Genomic DNA, 24,178 nt, shown 5'->3' with positions numbered 1-24,178 from the left:
GGTTTTTTGGGGGGGGGGTGTATGTGGACCATTTGGTTGATTAATTTTTCATTTGTTTAGTTTGGGGGTTCACAAGTATAGCAGTCATTAAAAACTTCTGTCTGAATGGAAAATTTTGTATTTATTACTTCATGGTCTTGGACAGTAACTATGGTTCGTACGGTCCTTGAAGAAAAAAAGTTAATTTTCAAGGCCTTGAAAATCCACGAGTCCTTGAAAAAAAATTTTTTTTTTAAGAATTCTGATTCCTTGAAAAATTTGTTTTCCAAAATAGTTTTCTCCACTTTTTTTTTTACTCTGTAAGTGACGTCCTTAAAAAAGTGCAAAGCACAGGGAGCCTTAGCAGCCAATAACCCTGAATTGGATTTAAAACACTGTTTTTCCCATTATTCTTAAGCCGTGTTTTCCTAGGAGCAGGTTTTCTGTGCCTCGTGCAAAGTGAATCGCCCAGTGTGACACGCCATCCACTCACCAATAAGAAAACAAGTTTGACTGTTTTTCTAGAGTGCAACAAGCCTCAGGGCAGTGTTTTACATTGGATGTGATTGGCCGACTGTTTCTGGAGGAGTCAAATGTGTTGTACGCCACTCATTTTACCGATCTTCTCTTCATTTTTGTTTTCTTTCACTTCCCTTCATCGAGCTCGATGCTTCCTTTCAAACCGGAGCATGCAGATGACAGAGTAGCTGATGCACCACGGTACGAATACACAAACGTGTAGTGTGATTATGTAACACATTTCTGTTGACCCGAAATGATCCAGTTCGGTTCATACGGCGTCAAAAACCTATGTTGGAATGTTTTTCCCTTTTTATTCTCTGTGCATGTGGAACCGCTCGGCCCGACTCAATATGTAAATCGCCGCGGCATGCTCTTACCCTCACGGGAGCTCAGCTTTATACTGTAGGCTGGTTTTTTTTCCGCGTGTATGTCGGGATTGTTTTTTCTCCCTGAGATTGCCTGTTGTTATTTGTCGGCAGTTTTATTTATTTTTTTTATGATCGTAAATGATCTTGTTTTTTTTCTTTGCAACTTTTATGGAATAAAAGCTAGAGTTCAAAATGAACTTCCGATCGTTGTTTTTTTTTCTTCAGCTCAGTCGGCACGCTCTGGCCCCCAACAACCAATACCTCCTCCTAGAGTAGAAGTCCTTCTGCTCTAGAAGGTATTGCAACAACCCACTTCTAGGAAAACCCAGCTTTATGGTAGCATGTATCCTGTGATCGTATGTAGACGTATTTGGAGTCGTTGGAAGTCATTAAATTATTGTACTAGGTATTTTTTTTGGAGGACTTGAGAAATCTATCTTGGAAAAAAGTTTCATACTTTTTGCTGAAATAATTTCAGCCTTTCGGTCCGTAAGTGAGCGAAGCTTCCTCTGATTACTGTCAGCCATAAGCGGCAATAGACTTGGAAGTCGGTGGGGGGGGGGGCACGATGATGTCAATTCATATATGCATATATAGATCAGATCAGTCAACTTCACCTTTCACGCTGCCCCCCCCCCCCCAGTAACTTCGCCCATGCTGTCAACGAAGTATTTATTTAGGAGTGATGTGAAGCGCTTTACAAGGTTCTTTAAAGAAAGAAAAAAAAAATGAGTAGCAAGTGTGCATACTTTTAATTACTTGTGGCTGAAAAATCCCTTCTATCAAGATTGGTTGCTGAGTGTGCCTGACAAAAATGTTGCCCAATGCAAGCTGTGCTGAAATCCATTGAGCTTATATTACTGGAGGGAGTATGACGCAAGGCCATAACTAGGATTTTTGTATTGTCTTGCCGCCCCCACCAATTCGGAATTCAATAATTTTATAACTGTGTTCACCTAAAAATTGCCACCTAGGGCAGTTGTTCCCCCCCCCCCGAGCCTTCTAGTTCCGGCACTAATATGACGTCAGTGGTCTACATCATTCCTTGGAAGATCATGTGACGTGCCGACATTCAATGCATCTCCGTTATTTTCTAATGGCATACATAGTTGTTTAAAGGAGTTTAAAACAATAAGTGAAAGAAATTTCAGTATCGATGATATTCCAAAATTGACGAAAGAAATAATTTAATCTTTTTCTATCTTTAGAAGAATTCTTTTATTCTTTAAAAGAAAATTAATTGCAATATTTAGAGACTAAACTATGTTTCAATGAGGAAATTGGCAGGCATGAACTCTGTTATTCAATGTGTCATATGTTTTGTGAATGTGTATGTGGCCTCCTTTATTCATTACGGATGATGTGAAATAAAGTGGGTAGAAATGTAATCTCTGAAAGTTTTAATCAAAATTAAATATGCGCCTATTCATGTGAAAAATATGCGTTTTCAAGGTAAAAATTCAAGGACTTTTTTTACAAAGTGCAAAGATGTTTACAAAGTGCTTGAATAGTCCTTGAATTTTTTTCATTGGAAGAGTACGAACCACGGTAACTAACATTTATAGTTCAAAATTATGGTGTAATTAGGCGAAACAAGTTTGGTTGGATGCATAGGTCTATTTCAGGTTTGGTGATTCTGATGCTACCCACACAATAGCATTCAGTTGTCTTCTGTAATTTCAAGGCATGAAGAGGCATAAACAATATTTACAATGTGCTCAGCAAAGAGCTAGAAATGGAAGTGCTTCATTTGTCAAAAATGATTACACTGGCATTGAACAGTAAAATGTGAACAAATGCCTTTAAAAGCTTATTTTAAAACATTGCAAAAATAAGGCAAGCTTATTTTAAGGACAATGCAGTAAAAGTATCTGGTGTTCACCTTGCCTTATTTACATCTGATCTTGTAATTTACACATTTTGCATTGTGCTTTTGAAAGTGGTGTCGAAGGAGCGTCATTCTTAAAAAAACGTACGTCTTTTAAATTTGCTGTACATTGTCAAAAAGTTGACAAGCTCTGCATTTTGGAAGACTCCAAAAAGAATGTAATATATATGAGGAAGAGACAGCAAAAGATAATACAAATACAATGCCACTACAGGCAAATTGCCCAACGAGGTGGCTGACTTAAGAACATCATGGATCCCCGAGCCCCTACCTACTACTGCTACACCACACATGCACCCCCCCTGCGGAACCCCCCCAACGAATCGGTACATGCGGGAATGTGCGTGTACGTGTAGTGCAACCTGACGTAAAGTTTGTTTCTGTGTAATGCTTGTTATGTGTAGTGCTGTCATCTGCCCCCAGTTTTACTAACTATGAGTGAAGTGTTATGGTTGAATGATTTACCGTTGTAGGACTGTTGCTCTCTATGGTTGCTAGTGCAGTTTTGGCCAAAAATTGGTTTTGCAACCGTCATTTGTCATTTTGCTTGAGTCAATCTTATAGGAAACTGAAATAGTGCTATGAAAAGTTAATTTTCAAATAAATTTTTAATTTTTTTGCAAAAAAATATTAGGAATTTTTTCTATTATGCTATGGTTATGTTGTCTAAGGGGGTTACCCTCCCCATCTTACTTTTTAGGCCTGCGCTTTCTTACTTTTATTTTTCGAGTGGGAGCTCTATTAATTTATTTTTGAAGATTTTACCTAGTCAAGGAAGGTATCCTTATTGCTTTCATTAGCAGGATAAACACTATCGTTCTAAAATGTGACTTTGAAAACGTTTTTTTTTAAACTGTGTAGTTTTAAAGAAAAACCCTCTTGATGGCAGTAAGAAAACTACATTGTTTCCTTTTGAAAGAAAACTACATTGTTTCCTTTTGAATGAAAATTACTGAAGTGAATGAACATGATGGATATTTCCTTTTGGTAGGAATGAAGTTTGTGATGTTTGTGAGCATTGTGAGTTTTGAAAAAAAAAATTAGTGTTTGAATAAACCTTGTTTCATAATCAGTCTTTTCCCAAAAATCAGAAACCATTGAAAAGTACATTTCAAAAAAGTGGAAATGTGTTCTCTTTTGAAAATAAGCTTTTAAATTAATTGCTAGTAGGCAGTCTTTTTTTTTTTTTTTTTTTTTTTTTTCTTCCCTAGATTTAATTAAAACTTTCTTCAGTATGTTACATGTATATGTTATAAGAGTACGTTATAAGAAATAAGTTTTTCTTTTGTATTCTGTGTTAGGAAAACACTTAGTTGCACAGAATCGTAAAAAAAAATATTTTAAAATATTTTAAAAAACATTTCAGTTTAGTGATTTCTCTAATGTGCAGATATAATATGGATCAAGGGAAGTTTTAAAACCTAGTTAAAATAGTTTCTTATATCAGGCTCATAAAGAACTAAAATTTTTAAACTTGATAATTGAGGGTTGATCACTTCGAACCATAACATTCTATTTACTGTCTTTTGAAGTAAAACTGGGAAAGCTGTTCTTTTTTTTTTTTTAATCATTTTGTTATGAGCAAGTAATTGGTTTTATGTAAAATGTTTTAATTTGTTTTTGCAGTTCATGTAATCATAGCCACACCAGGAAGAATATTAGACTTGATGGAAAAGAATGTAGCACAAATGGAACATTGTGGTATATTAATCCTTGACGAGGTGAGACTAGAGTTTTGAACTATCAACTAGTTTTACCTAACATCACTGGGTGTGAAGTTTAAATTTGAGCCACTTATAACTTGCTTAATTTTTACTTCTCAAATTTTACATATTGGTATATTGTGTGAAACCCTGCTTTTGTAGACACTTGCATAAAGATGCGAGGTGAGAATATTCTCGGAGAACGAGAATATTCTGAAAATTTTTTCCTGGATGTAAGAATTGGAGAATAATTGATTATTCATTTTTCTTTGAAATAATAAAATTTTGTTTATATTATGAAATATAAATCGGTTTTTTCATTGCCTGAAATATTTAAAAAATTTTTTGGCATAATAATCTAATGACAACTTCATAATTTTTTGTTATGAAGATTTTAGAAACCTTTAGATTAGATTAAACCCTTAAAAAGTTGTTTTAAAATTAGATACTTTTTGCTTTGAATTAATTTCTGAAAATGTAAAATAAAGTTGACAAAGGAAGCTATTCTTATACAATCACCTTCATTCTAAAAAAATGCAGAACTGTTTTCAATGTACATTTTAAATTGTGCAATTCAGTCATGTTTCATTTTCTTGCTTTTAAACTTGTATATATTGTGGGCTGTAAACTTCAATATTTCCTGTCAAGACAGGAAGAGATAGGGGACAGTATTCTCAAGGATATTCTTGGACTAGTACAGGGTGTTTCAAAAAGAATTGCTCGATTTTGAAATGCGTATATTATTGAGCAATATTAAATTATATTGAACAATATTGAACATACTTAGGATGATTAGTCATGTAATATAAAATTAACGTTTTTTTACAAACCAAATTAAAGGTGCTCAATATGTCCACCTTGGGATGAATTTGACTACAGTATAGACATATCCCATGCATCCCAAAGTTTTGCAAGCATGTTTGCATCCCCTGCTTTGTCTGCTGCTGTTATGTGTATCTTCAGTTCGGTAGCTGGAAGGAGAGGCACATAAACATGGTCTTTTATAAACCCCCAAAAGAAATCGCACACTGTAAGGTCCGGCAATCTTTGAGGCCAGTGATGTTTAACTGAATCTCTCTCGTCAGGTCCCGTACAGCTGATCCATCGTTTAGGAATGTGATTGTGCAAAAGTTCTCGAACGTTCAAGCTTCAGTGTGGTGGTGCCCCGTCCTGCTGGACAATGGAGTCACCCGAATCAGTTTCTAACTGTGAGAAAAGCCAATCTTGACAAACACTAAAGTGGCAGCTGAAGGAATAGAATTAGCGTTACCTGTTGGCAACAGCGTGAAACTTGCGATTTCCCTCTTTCTACTTATACATTATTCGGTCAAAAATGATGAAAAGCTGAATAGTTATGATTTTTTTTAAATCGGGTGATTCCTGAAACATCCTGTATTATAAATTTCTAGAGAATATTCTTATTGAAAATAGTAATTCTCAAGTTATTTATAGATTTATTATAATGCATGTTATTACAAATGTTCTTGAATACTCTCTGGAAGGATTACTATTATAAATAACTGAAGAATATCCTCATCGAGGAGAATATTCTCTGGAAGTACTGTTATAAATAGCTGGAGAATAATTCTTATTTTTGATAAGAATATTCCCAGTAATTTGTAAGAAAATAGTCTTTCCGGAGAATATTTTCAAGGATATTGTATAAGTAACAGGAGAATATTCTCATATCAAGAATAGTATTCCCAAGTTATTTATAATAGTAGTCATTCCAGAGAGATGTAAAATTCTCTGACAATCTTTACGAGATTTTACATCTCTGCATGCAAGATTGGAAAATTCATGAGATATGACTCGTGGGACATTTTTTAATTATTAATGAAGGGTCTAGTTATTTTTAATAAGTAGACTAATAGTGATACCTCAGCTAATAAAGGTAATTTGGATTCCCATAGGTTCTATGGTAAATCGTTTAATTCGTTCCAGCTTCTGCCTAAAGTTTTTTTAAAACACCAAGGAATTCTAAAAGAAAAAGGATCATTCAAGTATTATGTCAGCATTGATGGGGAGAAGGGGTTTCTGATTTTCTGACTACTGATAAGGGGGTGGGGGTTTGGATAATACTTAGATCAGTCACCCTTAAGAACATTTCACATTTTTGATTGACACGCATTGTAAGGTTCAGGAGAAAAGAGGTGGAAGAAGGCTCGAGAGAAAAGGATTGACACATTCAAAAAGCGGAGAGATCGTGGAAGTTTGTGTTGAAGAGACATGACTGTTTCATTGGGAAGATGGATAATAAATGAAATAAAGCGTTTTTTTCTTGGGAGTCTAAGAACCCCCAGTTATTTCGCCCTGAAATCGCAGAAGTACAGCTGAGAACCTGCGATCGATGACTGGGAAAGTTTATTGGCATCTTACTCGGTGCCGCGAAAACAAGAAAACATTTTCGCTAGTTTTTATGGGCACCTGAACTAACATTCTTGCTACTAAGTCCTCTATAGAGCCACTTTAGTAATTTTTAAATGTTTCGTGGATCCAAGTGATCTGGGAATGTGTCTGGGCAGCTTAAATGCTCTGGAATTGTGTCGGGGGTCACAAGCGATCTGTAAATGTGTTTAGTTCATTTTTGCAAAATTATATTTGAGGGCATGCCACATTTGGTCCATGGGCTTACCATATGACTTACGGGGTGGGTCAGAAGGAATTTCTTAATTTTGAGTTGGCTTTCAAATGGGATTGAAATTAACAGAAATTGATTATAATAACATTTAGAAAGGTATTTTCTTTCGAAATAAAGATATTTCTTGCATCAAATTTTTGATCATTTGGGGGCACGAGGCCCTTATGTTTCCCAGGTATGGCTCTGATCCCACCAATATGGGGGGGGGGGGAAAAGCAGAGCTGCCAAAATTTGCTGGTGGGAGGGTAAGCTTGCATACTTTTGCTGATGCACACAACCAATGCCAGCTTTATTCTGTTAAAGCCAGTGTTTACACAACCCAATCCAGTTTGTAGAAGTTTCCCATCCATTTGTGATTTAGTCTGTTTATTTCTGTCTGATATATACAGATTTAATGCTAAGAGTCTTGCACCGAAGAAACACTTGATCTGAAAACATAGGTTTTTTTTGTTCAATGTATTTTTATTTTGGCTGAATCTTTCATTTTACATGAAATGGTTCAAAGGATTTCAGGAAGAAGTGTATGTACATCTGGTGAGATTCTGAGGAGGACATGAGTTGATCGGGCTCTAGTGAAAGTAATTCTGATGAGATTGGTGTAAAAATTTGGCTTGCGATCTGGCTATTTTATGTTAATGGATGCATTCATATCATAGAAAATGTTCATTAGCTGAATCCGTATTTGTTAGCTGAAATGGGGAAATCTCAAATCTTCATTAGCCAAAAAATTTAAGCCAAGGTATTGGTTAGTTCAGGTATCGCTGTATATAGAATCTAATACTGTCTATTTTTCCCATTCAGTGCTTATATGGGGGAAAAAAACATCGAAGTAAATGAATATTTGAATGTTTGCACAAGGTGTTCTAATCCAATGGAATGAATAGTGTTTGCAACAGTATCTGAAGGTGATTAAGCTAAAGGTTTTGTGTGTGTGTGTGTATGAATGTATACGTGGAAAATTCCCTGGTACCTATTTATATATAGCTATGAAGAATGATCTTTGAAAGGTGTTAATTTTTTTTTTTAATGTAAGCAGACACTGCAGAATTGAATTTTAAGTAGAATTGTGAAGTCTTATTTAAAATAAAGTTTTATTAAAATTGTTTTCTTATGTAGGCAGACAAATTGTTGTCCCAAGACTTCAAAGGAATCTTGGACAAGGTCATCAGCTTTTTACCCAGGAAAAAGCAGATTCTGCTTTATTCGGCTACATTTCCGCTTACTGTTGAACAGTTTATGGTATGGAATTTTTTAACTTTCAAAGTAGGGATGGGACGAACAGTGATTTGGCCAAATACCAAATATATTTGGCAACAGAATATCATATTTCTTAAAATTCATCACAATTGCAAATAAAATTGTTGCATTTAATTGAAAATAAAATTGTTGGTAATTTCAAATGATTGATATTGAATTGTAATTATGCAATTTATTTAAATATCAAATTGGTAATTGGAAGATTTTTATTTGCCATGATACTGACAATGAAATTTAACGATGTATCACATTTTACTATTATACTTTCAGAATCAATTTTTCAACACTTGTTGCAATTCTGTATCTAATCAAGGAATTATCAACCATTTACCATAAACTAGTAATGCATTATAAAATTTACAACTTATATAAAGAAAAATAATTCTTTTTCATCAGTTCAATACATTTCGTGTCTAGGTACATCCTTTAGTTAGTCAACTTGTGTAATGTCAATGGGATTCTATTTTCACTTTCATCCTTTACTCATCTAAGAAATTCACCCTGATATAACCCTTTTCACATAAAGGGATATATACACCACAAAATTTAATCCATAAATTTTTCATTTATGTATTATTTTTTAAATGAGTTTGTTGTGCTTAGATTTACAGATATTTGGCCGAATACCAAATAGCAGACAAATATTTGTCCCATCTCTATTTCAATGTATTATATATGATTTGACATGGTAGAACTTCAGGTATAGAAGACATAGAAATACAGAATATCTGTCAGATCTTTAAAATTCATGATTTAAAAGAAATATAATCACATTTTAATAACATGCATATCACAAGGTTATTTTTACTTTAGTATCATTGAATATCTTCCATAAACTTCAAAGTTTGTGATTTAATCAATTTATCTATTTAATTGGCTTGATGGTAGTCTTTTTAATTTAAAGTCTAATACAGGCATCCCTCGCTTTAGTTTTGCTTTACATGATTTCATTATAACTTGATTTTGAAAAGGTAATTTTAGAAATAGCAAATGAGACAATTTAGTTTAAAAATCTAACTATAATCTTGAAAAGGGCTTGCAAATCAAATAACATAATTAAAATGACAACCCGTTGAATTTGATTCAGGATATGAAAAAGTCCAGAATTTTTTAAAAATTATCGAAATTAATTGGCTGCTTATTAATTAAAACAAATGAAAATATGCATTCTTAATGATTAAGATATCACCTGCTTTCTCCTCCTGATTGCTAAAATTTTATTCAGCATTAATAAACTACAAGCAAAAAATATGAGTAAAAAATCTGCTTATGTAACTAAAGTGAATGTGTTAAGGCAACTCTGTATTTCGCGTATGATGCAGGTATCTCCATTCATTCTATGTCCAACCAACGGGCCCTTCAGCATCAATAAAATAACTTCTTTTGACAAGATTGTTTTTCTTGCACAATCGGTGGATGTGTTTCTGATTTGCATGATGTTGCTGAATAGTTTGCACATTTTTATTTCACAGATTTAATGAGTTTGGTTAAAAAAAACCGAGCAAACATAGATTTTAATACAAAAAATAGTCAAAAGCCCAATGATATTTATGTTGATGCAATATATATTTTGAATTAGCAATTAGGGCATAGAATTCAAGGCTTTATACAAAAAATTATGCTTATGTTTTTTAATCGGGAACCTTAATGCCACATTGAAAATACTTAGTGAAGTTTAGCTAAGTGCAAAGTTCAACTACCTATATTTTTCTACAATTTTTTCTATGCACAAAATCTTCAAATAGAGCAGCTTTCTTTCTGCAATATATCTAGGGATTGTTTTATTAAATTTAATTATTACCCCCCCCCCCCCCAGAGATGCCACTACTCTAATTTACCCGAGACCCAGGTTATTTGAAAAATCATCCTTTTTGAGTGAAAGCTGGGTCCTTAAAAAAAATTGTCCCCCATCTCTCCCTATGATTCACTGGTATCTCTGAATTTTCTACCAGCATGCCCCAGCTCTTTGATCACCTACTTATATTTCTTCGTTGAGAATGAGCTGTGGACCATGTTCTGGGCAGGAAAAGAAGGTATCTGTAAATCAACTAATTCATTTCTAAAAACATGTTCTATTCAAAGGTTCATTTACTTTCATTGTCTACTAGAAGGAAAAGCTTCCAAAGAAACTTATTAGCATTGAAAATTTGACATATGGAATCACATGTAATAAATCTAAAACAAATATACAGTTGATCCCATTTATAACATTCCTCCCATTTAGAACGTCTTCCACTTAGTACAACTTATTTTTGTGGTCTATAATAAGTAGTTCTCATTAAGATTTCTCGTTTAAAGGGTTTTCCTGTTTACGTTTTTATGACTGTTTTTGAAAAGCAAGCAGGATCCACTTTAATTAACAGTTGGAGACACTTATATATATTTACTAATAAATCAATCTAAATTCCCTTCTGATTGACTTTACATTTCGTTAAAAAAAATCTTGGTACTTTCAATATCTTCTGATCAAATTTAAAACAAATTCAATTTTCTCTCTCCTCTGACATTTATCTTATTCCCTATTCATACTTTGGTTTTCTTGGTAAAATGATTTTATTTTCCCGCCCTGATGGTACTCTCTGATCTGTTGCCATTTAACTGCCATATATTTTCACACCTGAATATGAGAGCTATGTCAGATTTGTGGTGGAGAAACTTAAGCGTTCTTATGTGTTACTGAACACAACACCAACATTTGGTGTGTTCAGTAGGTGGTGCCATCTATGTAGCATCGCAACTAAATACTTTCTCAAATGGGTGCAAGCACATATTTTGGCACACCTATGTAATGTAGAAGCAGTAGTTATAAAGGGGGAATTTGATGCCCCTTCTAGTCCAGAGCCAGGGGAAACTAGACTTGCCCGTCTCTAGTTGCGGTCTTGCATCTATCTTCCAAATTGGCAATGCATACATTTGAAGTTTAATGTATACATATTTGTGTTGTACCAGAATTTTTTTTAAAGAAATAGCCAACTCAAAATTTGAAAACCTCAGAAAACCATATTTTTAGCCGATTTACTATTGTCCAATTGCAAGTTCCAAACCCGGATTTTTACCAAAATCAATTTTTTTTTTTTGGGTTTATAAGAGGCCTCTTCCCTGCCCCCCTGAAAATCAAAAACCTGTGGAGAATTAAAATATTGGAATAAAATTTCTTTTATGCTATCTGTTAATTTTAAATTGTTTTAGAGTGTTAATGCCCCAAGCTTTTTGTGAAGAATTAGATCCTTTTGCCTTTCGGAAAGCAGATTTTGCATACACACCTGTGATTTTTATGATGCGAAACGATGGCTACCACATAGCAGCTAGATGACAAAATTGTGGATGTTCAAGGTAGTTTTTAGATTCGTTTTTTTTCCATGATCTCGAGAAATTTTTACAACTTGAACGACCATTCCAATCCTTTACTATAAAAAATGTTCATTTGTAATATTGTAGGAACAAGGCAAATTTACACCATATAGACGCTGTCTTTGAATGCTGAAGTACTGTAATTTCCGGTATGTAACCGGAAGGAAGAAAATCCACAGGGAATAAAAACTCCAAAGTTTGACAACTAAGCGGCCTCTCATTCAGGGAAGCAACTAGATATCCCTCATCTTATTTGTCAACAACCCGCATGTACATTAATACAGTACAGTTACAAAATAATAAATCCACTTTTTCAAGGTTGTGCGATCATGATACATGGTAAAAAGAAGGGGGGGGGGGAAGTTGGAGGTTTTTCTTTTTCTTCTTAGAACTAGGAAAACACGTCCCGGAGGACGTGTGTACAAAATTTTTACATGTCCTTTTCTGGGTATATTAAGTTCTGGGTATTTGACGCATTATAGTGCGTCAATGTCATCTCTGACCCCCAAAGAACTTCTATACTTCTTTTTAATCATGAAGTTTGCTGCATATCAGCAACATACATACCATACCAGGTTACTTTTACTTTAATATCGTTGAAGTTATGTAAGGAAAAACAATATTTAAATTTTGATTTTAAATCAGATTAAAAAAAATAGTAATTTAAATTATTTTAATCAAGAAAGCCAATTTAAAATGGCATACCCTGTCGACAATGGCATCAGAATTTTAATTTAGAAGGTCCTGATTTAGAATTTTCATGTGTATTTGCGAGGGATAGGCCTATTCAGAATTCTCCACCTTTGTTTCTCAAGTTTCATAAATAGATGAAGAATTCTGCTTTTCAGTTGAATCTTTGACTGTTTTCATTTAACACTAGAACCGTGGAGTGGGTCAATTTGACCCAAATCAAACTTTGTTTCCATTTATCTCAAAAACTTAGGCGCAGATGTTGAAAAAATTTCGTGACTTTTCATGATATCATATGAGTATTAATTCACAAAAATTTTATTATCTTCAGATTTCGTATATCGGAGTTATAAGCACTTATACCTAGAACCGCGGTTTGGGTCATTTTGACCCAACGTACTATTCTATAGGAAGAAAGGGGTGTAGAATTTTCTTGGAAGCGGTTACCCTTTCTAAAAAGTATTTCTAAATGAAGATAGTGAAGAATAAAAGTCTTTCAAATTCAAAGCCAATTCATTGTCAGAGCAGATTATTTTTTTTTTCAATGGAGGAATGGCAAAAAGAGCTAAATATTTTTTTTCCTTTGCAAACTTGAATACCTGGAATTCTGACTGACTCGATAAAGATTTTGGGAGTGTAAAAGTTTAATTCTAGAAAAAACCTGTTGTAATTTCTGTAGGCAAACGATGTCACAGAAAAGTAATAAAATTCTGGCTTGCACCAAATACGTTTTGAATGGATTTCCAAACCTTGAAGTATCAGCGTCCAACGAATCTGTCTCTTTCAGAGCACATAATGATGCAACTGATCAAGCCATTTGAGAGCTAGGGCAGAAATGCCTCAACCGACACTTTTCACTACACTGAAGCTGGCTCAAATGCTAAAAGCCAAAAAATACGAGCTTAATAGAGATGGTGAGATGTAATCGAAGAGCAATATTATCTGACGCAATAAAAAGAGTGAAACAACAGTTGTATGGAACAATGATGCCACAATGGCAATTTATCAAGGAAAGAACGATATAAGCTTTTCATAATTCAACACTCTTCATCTGGCAGTCGATATTGGCAGTAGTAGCCCTAAAAAGTTTTCACACACACAAACTATTTCACACTACAGTTCAAAAGTGTAACGATCATTGTTGTAGCGATCAAATGCCCAGAAAATGTTTGGTGAAGATGGCATCACAGACGTTTTCTACAATATCCTGGATCTCACTATAAAAAAATTCCTATATTTTGTATAGAGCAATACAGAAAGACAACTATTTTTCGAAATCAGTTCCTCTAAAATCGTATTGTTCATCATACGCGTTGCCCTTGCGCAAAAGGAACCGTTCGTGCGTTAGCGATCAAAATAATAACAGTAATAAATAAAAATAAATGAGTTTGATGTCAGGTAACATAAAAATATGTGGAAACAAAACTTAATTTTTGCATGGGCTGTGTAACTTCAACATGCGAATAATGTGCAAGAATAATGAAAAAAAATTCCTCAAGCTAATCATAAATTCCACTTATCAGTAAGAAATCAATACTTATTTGACAGTATCATATTATAGACTTTCTCATAATTAATTTGACATGCTTATTTTACATCTTTGTCATATTATGGGATAACTGAAAAATGTTTTTGGACTGAATAGAGTAAATAATGTATACCAAATCTTATTTTTACTGAATTACATCATTTTTTAGCTAATTTTGAAGCTCGTTTTATGTTCATAAACAAATATAATTTTCCATTAAGAATATGCAATTCAACAACATTGAATAAGAGAAGGGAGAAAATCCCAGAAATCTAAAAAAAATCCCATTTTTCGGTATGAAACACCGTTTTTTCACAGTCCGAGTCAATTTGACCCTGTCCGCGGTTCTAGGTATACCGAAAGTGCCGCGGTTCTAGTGTTAAAAAAAAAAATCTGTATCCTATCGGGCTCTTCAGGAAAGAGAACATTCACTCGCTAGAATCAATTAGAAGTAATGGTACAATCCCAGCTTCCAAAATCAAAACAAATTAAATTTATTCATTTAGCCTAAATTGATAAGATTTGTTTTGAATAATTCATTGGGGAAAAAAATTTGTCTTGCTGCTGGAAGTTTGGTTTGCTTTTTTTGTTATCCCTTATCCTACCCATGTTAAATTTAACTCGCTTTCATCTTTCACGATCATTTTGTGGACCCAATTAACAGGGGTGGGAACTCTGCGCCAATTGCTCCGCACTGCGCCGAAACTAATATCTTGCGCCATCCTGCTCCAATAGCATATTTTCGTATTTTTCTGCGCCAAATAACGAATTTTGCTTTAGTATGCCCGGAACTCAGGAAAGGACGGCAAAAAATTTTTGTTCCTGCTAGCCACGAAACGATTCTTTTCGAGAAGAGCGTGTTTTATTCCACTATACCTAAACTATCGGCCCCTCATCGGGCTTTCCATCGTGAAACCCCGATATTGTCCGTGATCGTGGAACTGAAGATGGTTTGCAATGCCTTTCAGCTTTAAATTGCAAATGCGAGAGTTTCCGTTTAAAAAAAAAAGTCGCCACTGGAAGCAGCAGGAATTACTGTAGTCGATTGTCATATGTTAAATCCCGATGTTTCGTGACAAAAATTTTCATTCCGGGAGTAAAAAGCGCGTGTCCGCCGAATTAGGAATGTTAGTTCAGAAACTTTGCCGAATAACGAGCGTTAAACCGCCAATTTTGCCGAATAACGAGCGTTAAATCGTCAATATCGCCAAATAACGAGTGTCAGATCGCCAATCTCGCCAGATAATGAGTGCTGAATCGCCAAACATTGTGTTGATTCTTCCGAAATTCTCTCCCATTTTGCAACAATTTCTTTCCAAGTATAAAAAAAAATTGAAAACTTATAAAATTCTTTTAACTCTCATTTGAAGTGCTGCTGTTCAAGGTAGCAATTAGTGCCCTCAGTAAGCAAAAATCATCTTAGATAGACGGGTGCAAAAAATTTTATGACAGCTGCTCTTTCAAACAAGGTGTCAAAAGCCTAAAACACCAAAAACAAAAATCAAGCTGACGAAAAGATGTTTGATAACAAAAGACAGTGCAGTTTTATTTTGAAAAGGGTTGTGGGTTAACGAAAATATTCTTGTTAATTTCACTGCTCCAATTTATAAATATCTGCTCCGAATACCATATTTTGCTGCTCCAAATCCTGAATTTTGCTGCTCCAAAGCTGCTCCGAAATGGACTTAGTCACTTCCCACCCCTGAATTAATCATGCAAAACAAAGGACGTCTCTAATAGTTTATTTGAATTTCTTTGTGCTGAATGTGAAGATAAAAGTATATTTTCTTGGGTAAACATTTTTTTTTAGTTTTATATTTTGTTTAAATTTTTAGGTATTTTTCACAAACCAATGGATAGCTGAGTTTTTATTACCATGAAGTAATTTTATTTCAGAAAAAGCATCTGAATGATCCATATGAAATAAATCTGATGGATGAGCTAACTCTCAAAGGTGTGACACAGTATTATGCATTTGTGCAAGAGCGTCAGAAGGTTCATTGTCTGAACACTTTATTCTCTAAAGTATGTAAAAATATTCAGACCAGTCTTGTAAAAAAATTTTAATAGGTCTATTAAGCTTTATTTATTGATTCTAATTCTAGTTTATTTTGGATTTTGTTTTTCATCTTTATTTTTTTAATACATTGCTCAAATATGTCAAGATTTGAATATCAAGCTGTTACGGGTAATTTTGGATCCTTTGTAATTTATTATATGGTGTATTCTTTGAAACTTCTGTAGTTTAAATTGAAAATTTTGTTGGTGTTAATTTTAACACCATCTTCCCCCCCCCCCCAAACACCTATCCTGAAGAGCTTTCTCTGAGAGAAACCATAACAGACTACCAAATAAATTTCCTGGATATAAAAATATATAAAAACAAATGGGGAAACAGGCGTATATGACAATAGAAAAGACTAACTTTTTGTTAACTGTTTAATCTACTGTCATTCAAACACCAAAATATTCAGAAATACTCAGTTTACAAATGTGTAGATTTGTAATCTTAAAGAGGAATTCAATACAGCACTCCTGAATCTTTTCAAAGCTGTATCTGGCAACAGTATCCCATCCTTTTTAATATTTCCAAAAGAATCTTCGAAACAAGTTTCTTTATTCTTTAGGTATGTCCGGTGATTTTTGATTAATTTTAGACCTTTTTAATTTATTTTTTGAAATTTTAATCTCTGTAAAATATTCCCTGTAATCTGTATTCTTGTAACTTGGTATATATTTTTCTCATGTATCATTTTGCTTATAATCTGAACCTCTTTATATATTTTTTTCTGGTATTGTATTTCTTCATATTTTTTCATTGTAATTTTTTCGCCCAACATGTTTCTGATAAGGCAGGGAACAAAGGTTGGTATTTTTAATTCAATCGGGCATAGCCACCCTTTAGAAACACCTATTTTCAAACCAATCATGGGGGTTCTCCCTGATGACGACCCACTGCATAGGTTCTATTTCACTCATAAAATTCTATCTTGTATTTTTTTTTTCTTCAAATATCTTTTTTAATATTTTTTTAATGAACAAGTGAGCAGCAAGCTTACAAAAAGCTGTTTTTGCTTCAATGACGTACAATTACAAATTACTGTAAGAGAAACAAGCAGTAAATAAGTGGTCAAAGAAAAACCAAAGGTGTTATATTTACACGTATTACTGACAAGCATAAGTAGAAACCATTAAATCAAAAGTTTGCATAACAGGTTTTCCAAATAAGTTTAATATCGTTCTGTAAATAGCTTTTTTTTTTTGTTATAAAACAAAAATTGAATTGCCAAATGTGTGTTAAGATGTACCATAATTACTCATTTGAATGTGATGGCTGTAGGAAGTCTTAAACCCATTTTTGACCTTTTTAAATTTGTGACCAAATTGCTCAATTTTGCATACAGGTACATACACTGAAGAGCCAAAAAATATGGTTAACCTGCCTAATATCGTGTAGGGTCCCCACAAGCCCGCGAAGTGCTGCAACACGACGTGGCATAGACTCGAATGTCTGAAGTAGTGCTGGAGGTAATTGACACCATGAATCCTGCAGGGCTGTCCATAAATCCGTAGGAGTAAGAGAGGGTGGAGATCTCTTCTGAACAGCATGTTGCAAGGCATCCCAGATATGTTCAATAATCATGTCTAATGTCTGTGGATTTAGGTGGCCAGCGTAAGTGTCTAAAGTCAGAAGAGTGTTCCTAGAGCCACTTTGTAGTAATTCTGGACGTGTGGGGTGTCTCATTGTCCTGCTGAAATTGTCCAAGTCCGTCGGAATGCAAAATGGACATGAATCGGTGCAGGTGATCAGACAGGATGCTTACGTACCTGTCAGTTGTATCTAGACATATGCAGTTGGCGTGATATGGGACCCCCTGATATGTCCCATACCATCTACCATCACAGAGCCTCCACCAGCTTGAACAGTCCCCTGTTGACATGTAGGGTCCATGGATTCATGAGGTTGTCTCCATACCTGTACACGTCCATCAGCTCGAAGCAATTGGAACAGAGACTCGTCAGACCAGGCAACGTGTTTCCAGTCCTCAACAGTCCAATGTCGGTGTTGTCGGGGCGAGGCATAAAGCTTTGTTTCGTGCAGTGATCAAGGGTACGCGAGTGGGCCTTCGGCTCCGAAAGCCCACATTGGTGATGTTTCGTTGAATGGTTCGCACGCTGACACTTGTCGATGGCCCAGCATTGAAATCTGCAGCAATTTACAGAAGGGTTGCACGTCTGTCACGTTTAATGATTCTCATCAGTCGTCGTTGGTCCCGTTCTTGCATGATCTTTTTCTCACCGCAGGGATGTCGTAGATTTAATTTTTTACCGGATTCCCGATATTCACGGTACACTCGTGAAATGGTCGTATGTGAAAATCCAAAAATGGTTGCCCATAAAATCAAAGTAAACATAGTGTCCCGAAGACCTTTATGTGTTTTGAGTTGATATCCAGGAAATCATGAAAACAAGAGTAAACTGAAACAATTTGTGAAAAAATGTCAACTGCTTATCATGGATATTATAAATTTTTAAATATTTTTATGAGCATAATTGCTGTATTAAACCAAACCATTCTTTTAGTTTAGCATGATCATAGTTTTTTTTCTGTCAATTTAGCTTCAGATCAATCAGTCGATCATTTTCTGTAATTCAACTCAGAGGGTTGAGCTATTGGCAAAAAAGATAACAGAGCTTGGTTATTCCTGCTATTATATTCATGCACGAATGTCCCAACAGCATAGGAATAGAGTCTTCCATGACTTTCGAGCTGGCCTCTGTCGAAACCTGGTTTGTTCTGGTAAGTTTTGATTTATTGAATATTCCCAAAAACCCTAATGGAAGTTGATTGTATGTTAGGCAACTGTGTTGTAGTTAATTTACGATCCTATGGATTCTTGTCAAAATATATAAACTGGTATGAATATTCATGCATGTAATTTACTTGGTACTGTGTAATACCAGTGTGTTGGCTAAATTTATATTTAAATTTTGATTTTAATAATTCAGTGTTCAGATTTAAATCGCATAATTATTTATATCAAACTTTATACAGGATGTATAAAGAAAAACCTACCATGGTTCTCACAATGAAACTTAAATGAACTTAATATGGAATTTTTTTTTTTTTGAAGGTTTAAAACCTAAGGCTGGGTTTACAGTATAAAAGTTTGATTAAAGATCTTTTACAAAACTTGAAAAACCAATAAGCCTTTACATTAGCTTGAATATAACGGATACACTTAGTGGTTGTATTCAAGTTTTATAAATGAATGTTTATATGAAACTTTAATAGTGTAATCCTGGCCTAAAGACACTCGTCCCAAAACAATTTTCATATTGTGCTCTTAAATCTTATTTTCTAATTTTATATTACTGAGCACATGATCACGAAATTTTTATAAATCGTATAAACTTGTTATAGTGATATCAAAATTAAAGATGTGTATTTTTTTATATTTAACCTTTTTCTATTTGCTTTTGCTTTACTTTATTAATCAATGTATTTCTTTTTATAAAGCAGTATCCGTTATAACAATTTGTCACTGAATTAAGTGTGGCAATGCTAAAAGTTATTTTACTAGGTACCATCTCTCTTCTATTGCTCTACTTGGAAGAAAAACATTCACATCACTTCCTTCCTGAGCAGTCCTATAAGATTCTATATTGTATTAGTAATTATCACCACTCTAGGTGTATTCCATCCTTTTTTAGAAATGCTATTAAACCACACATGCACCATATTCTTCTGCAGAATTGAAGGCCATACACAATGGTAATTTGTATTCCTCGTGTCTGAGTTCTCTGATTGTTGAGATGTGATCTATTGTATTAAATCCAGTTTAAAAACCTGCTTGTTCTTTTGGTTGGGCTTCGTCCAATGTGGATTCAAGCCTATGCATCAGCACTTTGAAGATTTTATAAATTACTGATAGGAGACTGATTGGTAGATAATTTCTGTTCGCCTGTTTTGGAAAGAATCATCATATTGCGTTATTCTAATCTTCTGGCACATCTAATTTTGTGAGGCAATTTGTGAACAAAGCAGCTAGCATATTCTCCTGCATCTTTAACAATGCCTATTGAAAATCTCATCTTCACCTGGGTATTTCCCTTTTTCATATACTGTAGCCTTAGGCTGGTATTACACTATAAAACTTTTATAAAAATTCTTTTATAAAACTTGAAAAACGTAACCAATAAACACGTTACATTCGAGCAAACTTAACTGATCTACCTATTGGTTGCATTTTTCAAGTTTTATAAACAAAATTTTATAAAACTTTTATAGTGTAATCCCGACCTTATAGACTTCATCTTTTAGCACAGGTGTTACTTGTACAAATTATGCTTCCGATGAATTTGTATACGTGTGTGCGAGAGTTCGAGAGAATACCAACTTGGGCCAATCTGTTTTGTCTGTGCGAAAGGTAATCTGTAAAGCTGCATCTAAACCCGTCGCTCTACTAACATACACTTAGTAGACATAACTTTCTGCTGTAGAAGGTGTTAACCTTTTATAGCAGAAAGCTGTGCGAAGCTCGTGATGTCACTGAAGTTGTCCATTTCACCTGTAGTCATTGCGTATACTGCAAAAAGGTAAAGATTTCGCATACATCGGCCTGCTTTATCCAATGGATGTCATGCGAAGGCTTTCTGTTATAAAAGGTGTTGGCTCCACTTGATGCCCCAATGCGTGAAAACCTGTTTTCCGTCAAAACTGTCCCACGATGTGGGCTAAAAACAGGTTTTTGAATGGTTCAGCGTGGCAGGTCTGAACCCGGCTTTATTTTCATGGTCAAGCTCGTGGAACTTGTCAGAAAAAATTTTCATTGTAGGAGCAATTCGAAGAAAACAGGGATGGGTGGGGGGTGTGTAGGGTTGTTAGTCGTCTGTATATTACGGCGCACAAGGGTATATGCAGGTTGGGATTGCATTAAATATTGATGAATTAATGGACTAGTGACTTTTCTGAACCTTGTTTCAGAAGGGGGGTCATGTTGCCTGAGCTCTCTAGGTTCCAGCGTCACTGAGGTGCTGTGTCTAATGAACTTTGAATTAAAATTAAAAAGTTTAAGTAATTTTTATTGTAATGATGTCGTGGGGGTAATCCCTGCCCCCTCATGGCAAAGCTTAACATTCATCATTACTGACGAGCTTTAAGCCAATGTTAGCTTGTCTGAGTAGTTAAATCATAATGGATCAGGAAGGGCTAAGAAAATCATTCCACCGGGAAATCTTTCCACAAGTATTTATATGAATATGGGAATCGGAAGACAAGTGTCAGAATCTAATTTGCTTTAAATTTAATCACAAGAGATATTGTTGAAATAGCTAAGGTTTCTATAACTAAATGGAAAATCAGTCGGAAGGGAATTGATACATTGATTTATTAGTAAATATGTGTGCTTAATAATCGGTGGATCCCGTTTATAACGTTTTTTTAAAAAAAACTAATAAAAACATTGGGTGGGAAATTGCTTTAAACAAGAAATCTTAATGAGAAATTAGTTGGGACCACAAAAAATAAGTTGTAATTAAAACTTTTTAAATGGGAATGTTATAAGCGGGATTGATTGATTTTAGATTAAATACAGCATTTTGTTTAATTGTGTGTGTGTGTGTGTGAAATTCTCATTGTTAATGGGCTTTTGCAAGCTTCCTGATGACAAAATTAGTTTTCAAAGGTGTAACTTGAGCTATTTTGTTTTCTAAAGGGAGATAATAGATAGGTCAAGGTTTTGATTGTGAAATCAAAAATAAAGCAACAAACTGTGACTGTGGTAAATCGTAAAAATTAGAGGGAAAAGCAAAAATATCCAACTTTCACCTTTTCAAAATAGAGTAAAAAAATTATATTTACCTTAAGTCTTCCACGAGTTAGTTTCCTGTGAGCAACTGATTATCACTGGTTTACATTCGCTAGGAACCACCACCCTACATTTCTACCTGTTTTAAAATGAAATGTCCGTAGGTATAACTGTCCTAAAGTACAGTGGTATATCTTATAAGTTCATGCAAACAGTCATCATTAACTGTTCAAAATGTATTTATCATGACACTGATTGCAAACCAGTTTAATGCATGATTTACTCTACCTCTATCAACTAGGTTAAATAAATTATTGAAACTTATAAATTCTTCTAGTTCAAGACATTTTGATTTATGAAAGGTCTATCTTACATAGGCTCTATTGCGTTACATAGATTTTTTTTTTTTTTTTTTTTTTTTTTTTTTAGTTTTATAAAAGTTAATCATGTGGGCAATAACTTGCAGATCAACTTAGCAGGCTTTATTGTGTTTTGAACTTTTTACTAAAATGAAAATTTCTATCTTTAATTGAGATGCAGAATGTTTTGGGAAATAATTTACTTTAATCGCTTTCTTCTGTATTTTATTAAAACATTGGCAATGTCTCCAAGATTTGTCAGCAATTTTCTGAAATTATTTTTATTTTATTTCTTATATATTATATATTTATATATTTCATTTTTATTTATTTAGACACTTTGAAATAACTTTTTATATATCTTTTTCTTGTAGATCTCTTTACTAGAGGTATTGATATCCAAGCTGTAAATGTTGTCATAAATTTTGACTTCCCAAAGATGGCTGAAACGTACTTGCACCGAATTGGCAGATCAGGAAGGTTTGGTCACCTTGGCATTGCTATAAACCTGATTACTTATGACGATAGATTTAATCTTCACCGTATTGAGCAAGAACTGGGTACAGAAATCAAACCCATTCCAAAGGTAATTTTTGAATTTCTGAAGCAGAACTTGTTACATTTGAACTTGAATACGTTTGCGGAAAGATTAATATTTCATGATTTTTTTTTTTCTTTTAATTAGTGGCTGAGCATATGATTTTAGTTATTTTAAGGAATATAAAACTTGTTCTGCTTTTTAAATTTTATGTAGATTATTTTTACGTAAAAATTTGATTTTAATTTTTTGTCAGGACTGACAGAATTTGATCTTTGATCTTAAAATTAAATACAATATGGTCTCTTGTTTTCAAGCCAAATATAAATGTATCAGGGATATTAATTTAAAAAATTTTAGTTACTGTAAATTCAATTAAAATGTTTTTCATAACAAAATATGGAATTGTCTGAATTTATTTTTACATTTTTTTACTGTTTCGAAAGGTTTTCTAGTTTCAACTAAAAATTACTTGTTTGTGATAGTGGTTCACAACCAGTACTTTTAGTGGTGAGATATAGAGGGGAAAAATTATAACTCTCATATTTTATTCAAGGAAATTGGAATGCGACTAAAATTTTTCAATGCCGTTTTGACATTTTAAGCTTTTGCTCAGAAATGTATTGCATGAAATTAAATGTTCCTAGCTAGAAAGGGTTTGGGGAGGCACTTATATAAATGAAATTATTAGATGCTTACATATCATAGCTGCCAAGTCTCCCGAATTGCTACTCTTATCTCCTGGACTCCAGAAAAATTCTCAAATTTTGCTCGTGATTGTAAGAAATCCCTACATTTAGGGGAAAACTTCTTTATAAGCATTGTTAATTGTTGCCATTTCGTCAAATCACAAAATATTTCATTTTTGGGGAAAAAACAGAGCCGATCAGCAAACGTCAATCCTGCCTTTCGAAATCTAAAATTAGCATGATCACATGCATCTGCTTTATCCATATGTCCTATTTGAGGCCCGACGGAGATTTTTTGGTTTGCGAGATTTGATTTTTGAGAGGTAATATAACCCAAGGACTTTCAGCTACTGGTCATGATTGCCAATGACTTACACAGTGCCACAGTTTTTGCAATGGGAAAATATCCTTAAAATTTCTTTTACTAATGAGAAATTTCTAAATGTTTAAAGATCCTTTTTACATTTATTTTTGAGCAGAATTTGGATCCGCACGAAAACCTGAATATATTCTCCTCCAAAGTTGGCAGCTATAGTGTGTGTGTGTGTGTGGGCAAAGTTTTCTTATTAATGAGATTACATGAATATTAACTAGATCTGTTTCTTTTCCATATTAATTTTATGAATGATGGTAATTTAATTTCATTGAAATACGAGCCAGCGCATATATTAAAATTTTGATTTGGAAAGTTTGTGTTCAGTTGGTGCAATTTCCAAAAGTAAGGACAGCGGTTTTGCAAATGCTTCAACCATTCGTTACCCCATGCCTTTGCAAAATGGAATTTGCATCCCTTTTACTAGTGGAAACAAAAACCATGAATCAGTTGAATGTAAGTGATAATTTGTGGATAGACC

General features: G+C 34.0%; 1 protein-coding gene across 4 annotated transcripts in view; it reads left to right on the top strand.

Annotated features, from left to right (window-relative positions):
- Positions 1-24,178, top strand: part of me31B (ATP-dependent RNA helicase me31b) — a 52,701-nt gene that overhangs the window by 24,329 nt on the left and 4,194 nt on the right. For all 4 annotated transcript variants that reach the window (XM_089243042.1, XM_089243044.1, XM_089243043.1 and 1 more), the window contains 5 exons: positions 4,384-4,478; positions 8,218-8,340; positions 15,824-15,952; positions 18,548-18,728; positions 22,472-22,683. In XM_089243042.1, the coding sequence (XP_089099168.1) occupies positions 4,384-4,478; positions 8,218-8,340; positions 15,824-15,952; positions 18,548-18,728; positions 22,472-22,683 (740 nt within the window). The remainder of the gene's footprint in view (positions 1-4,383; positions 4,479-8,217; positions 8,341-15,823; positions 15,953-18,547; positions 18,729-22,471; positions 22,684-24,178) is intronic.

The sequence above is a fragment of the Pholcus phalangioides genome, unplaced genomic scaffold (genome assembly GCF_987345545.1).
Source record: "Pholcus phalangioides strain wild (caught in Gottingen) unplaced genomic scaffold, Ppha-v1.0 ptg000015l_1, whole genome shotgun sequence".
NCBI classification, from domain to species: Eukaryota; Metazoa; Arthropoda; class Arachnida; order Araneae; family Pholcidae; genus Pholcus; species Pholcus phalangioides.
Note: the sequence above shows the minus strand (reverse complement) of the source record. Positions and strands in the feature narration are given on the sequence as shown.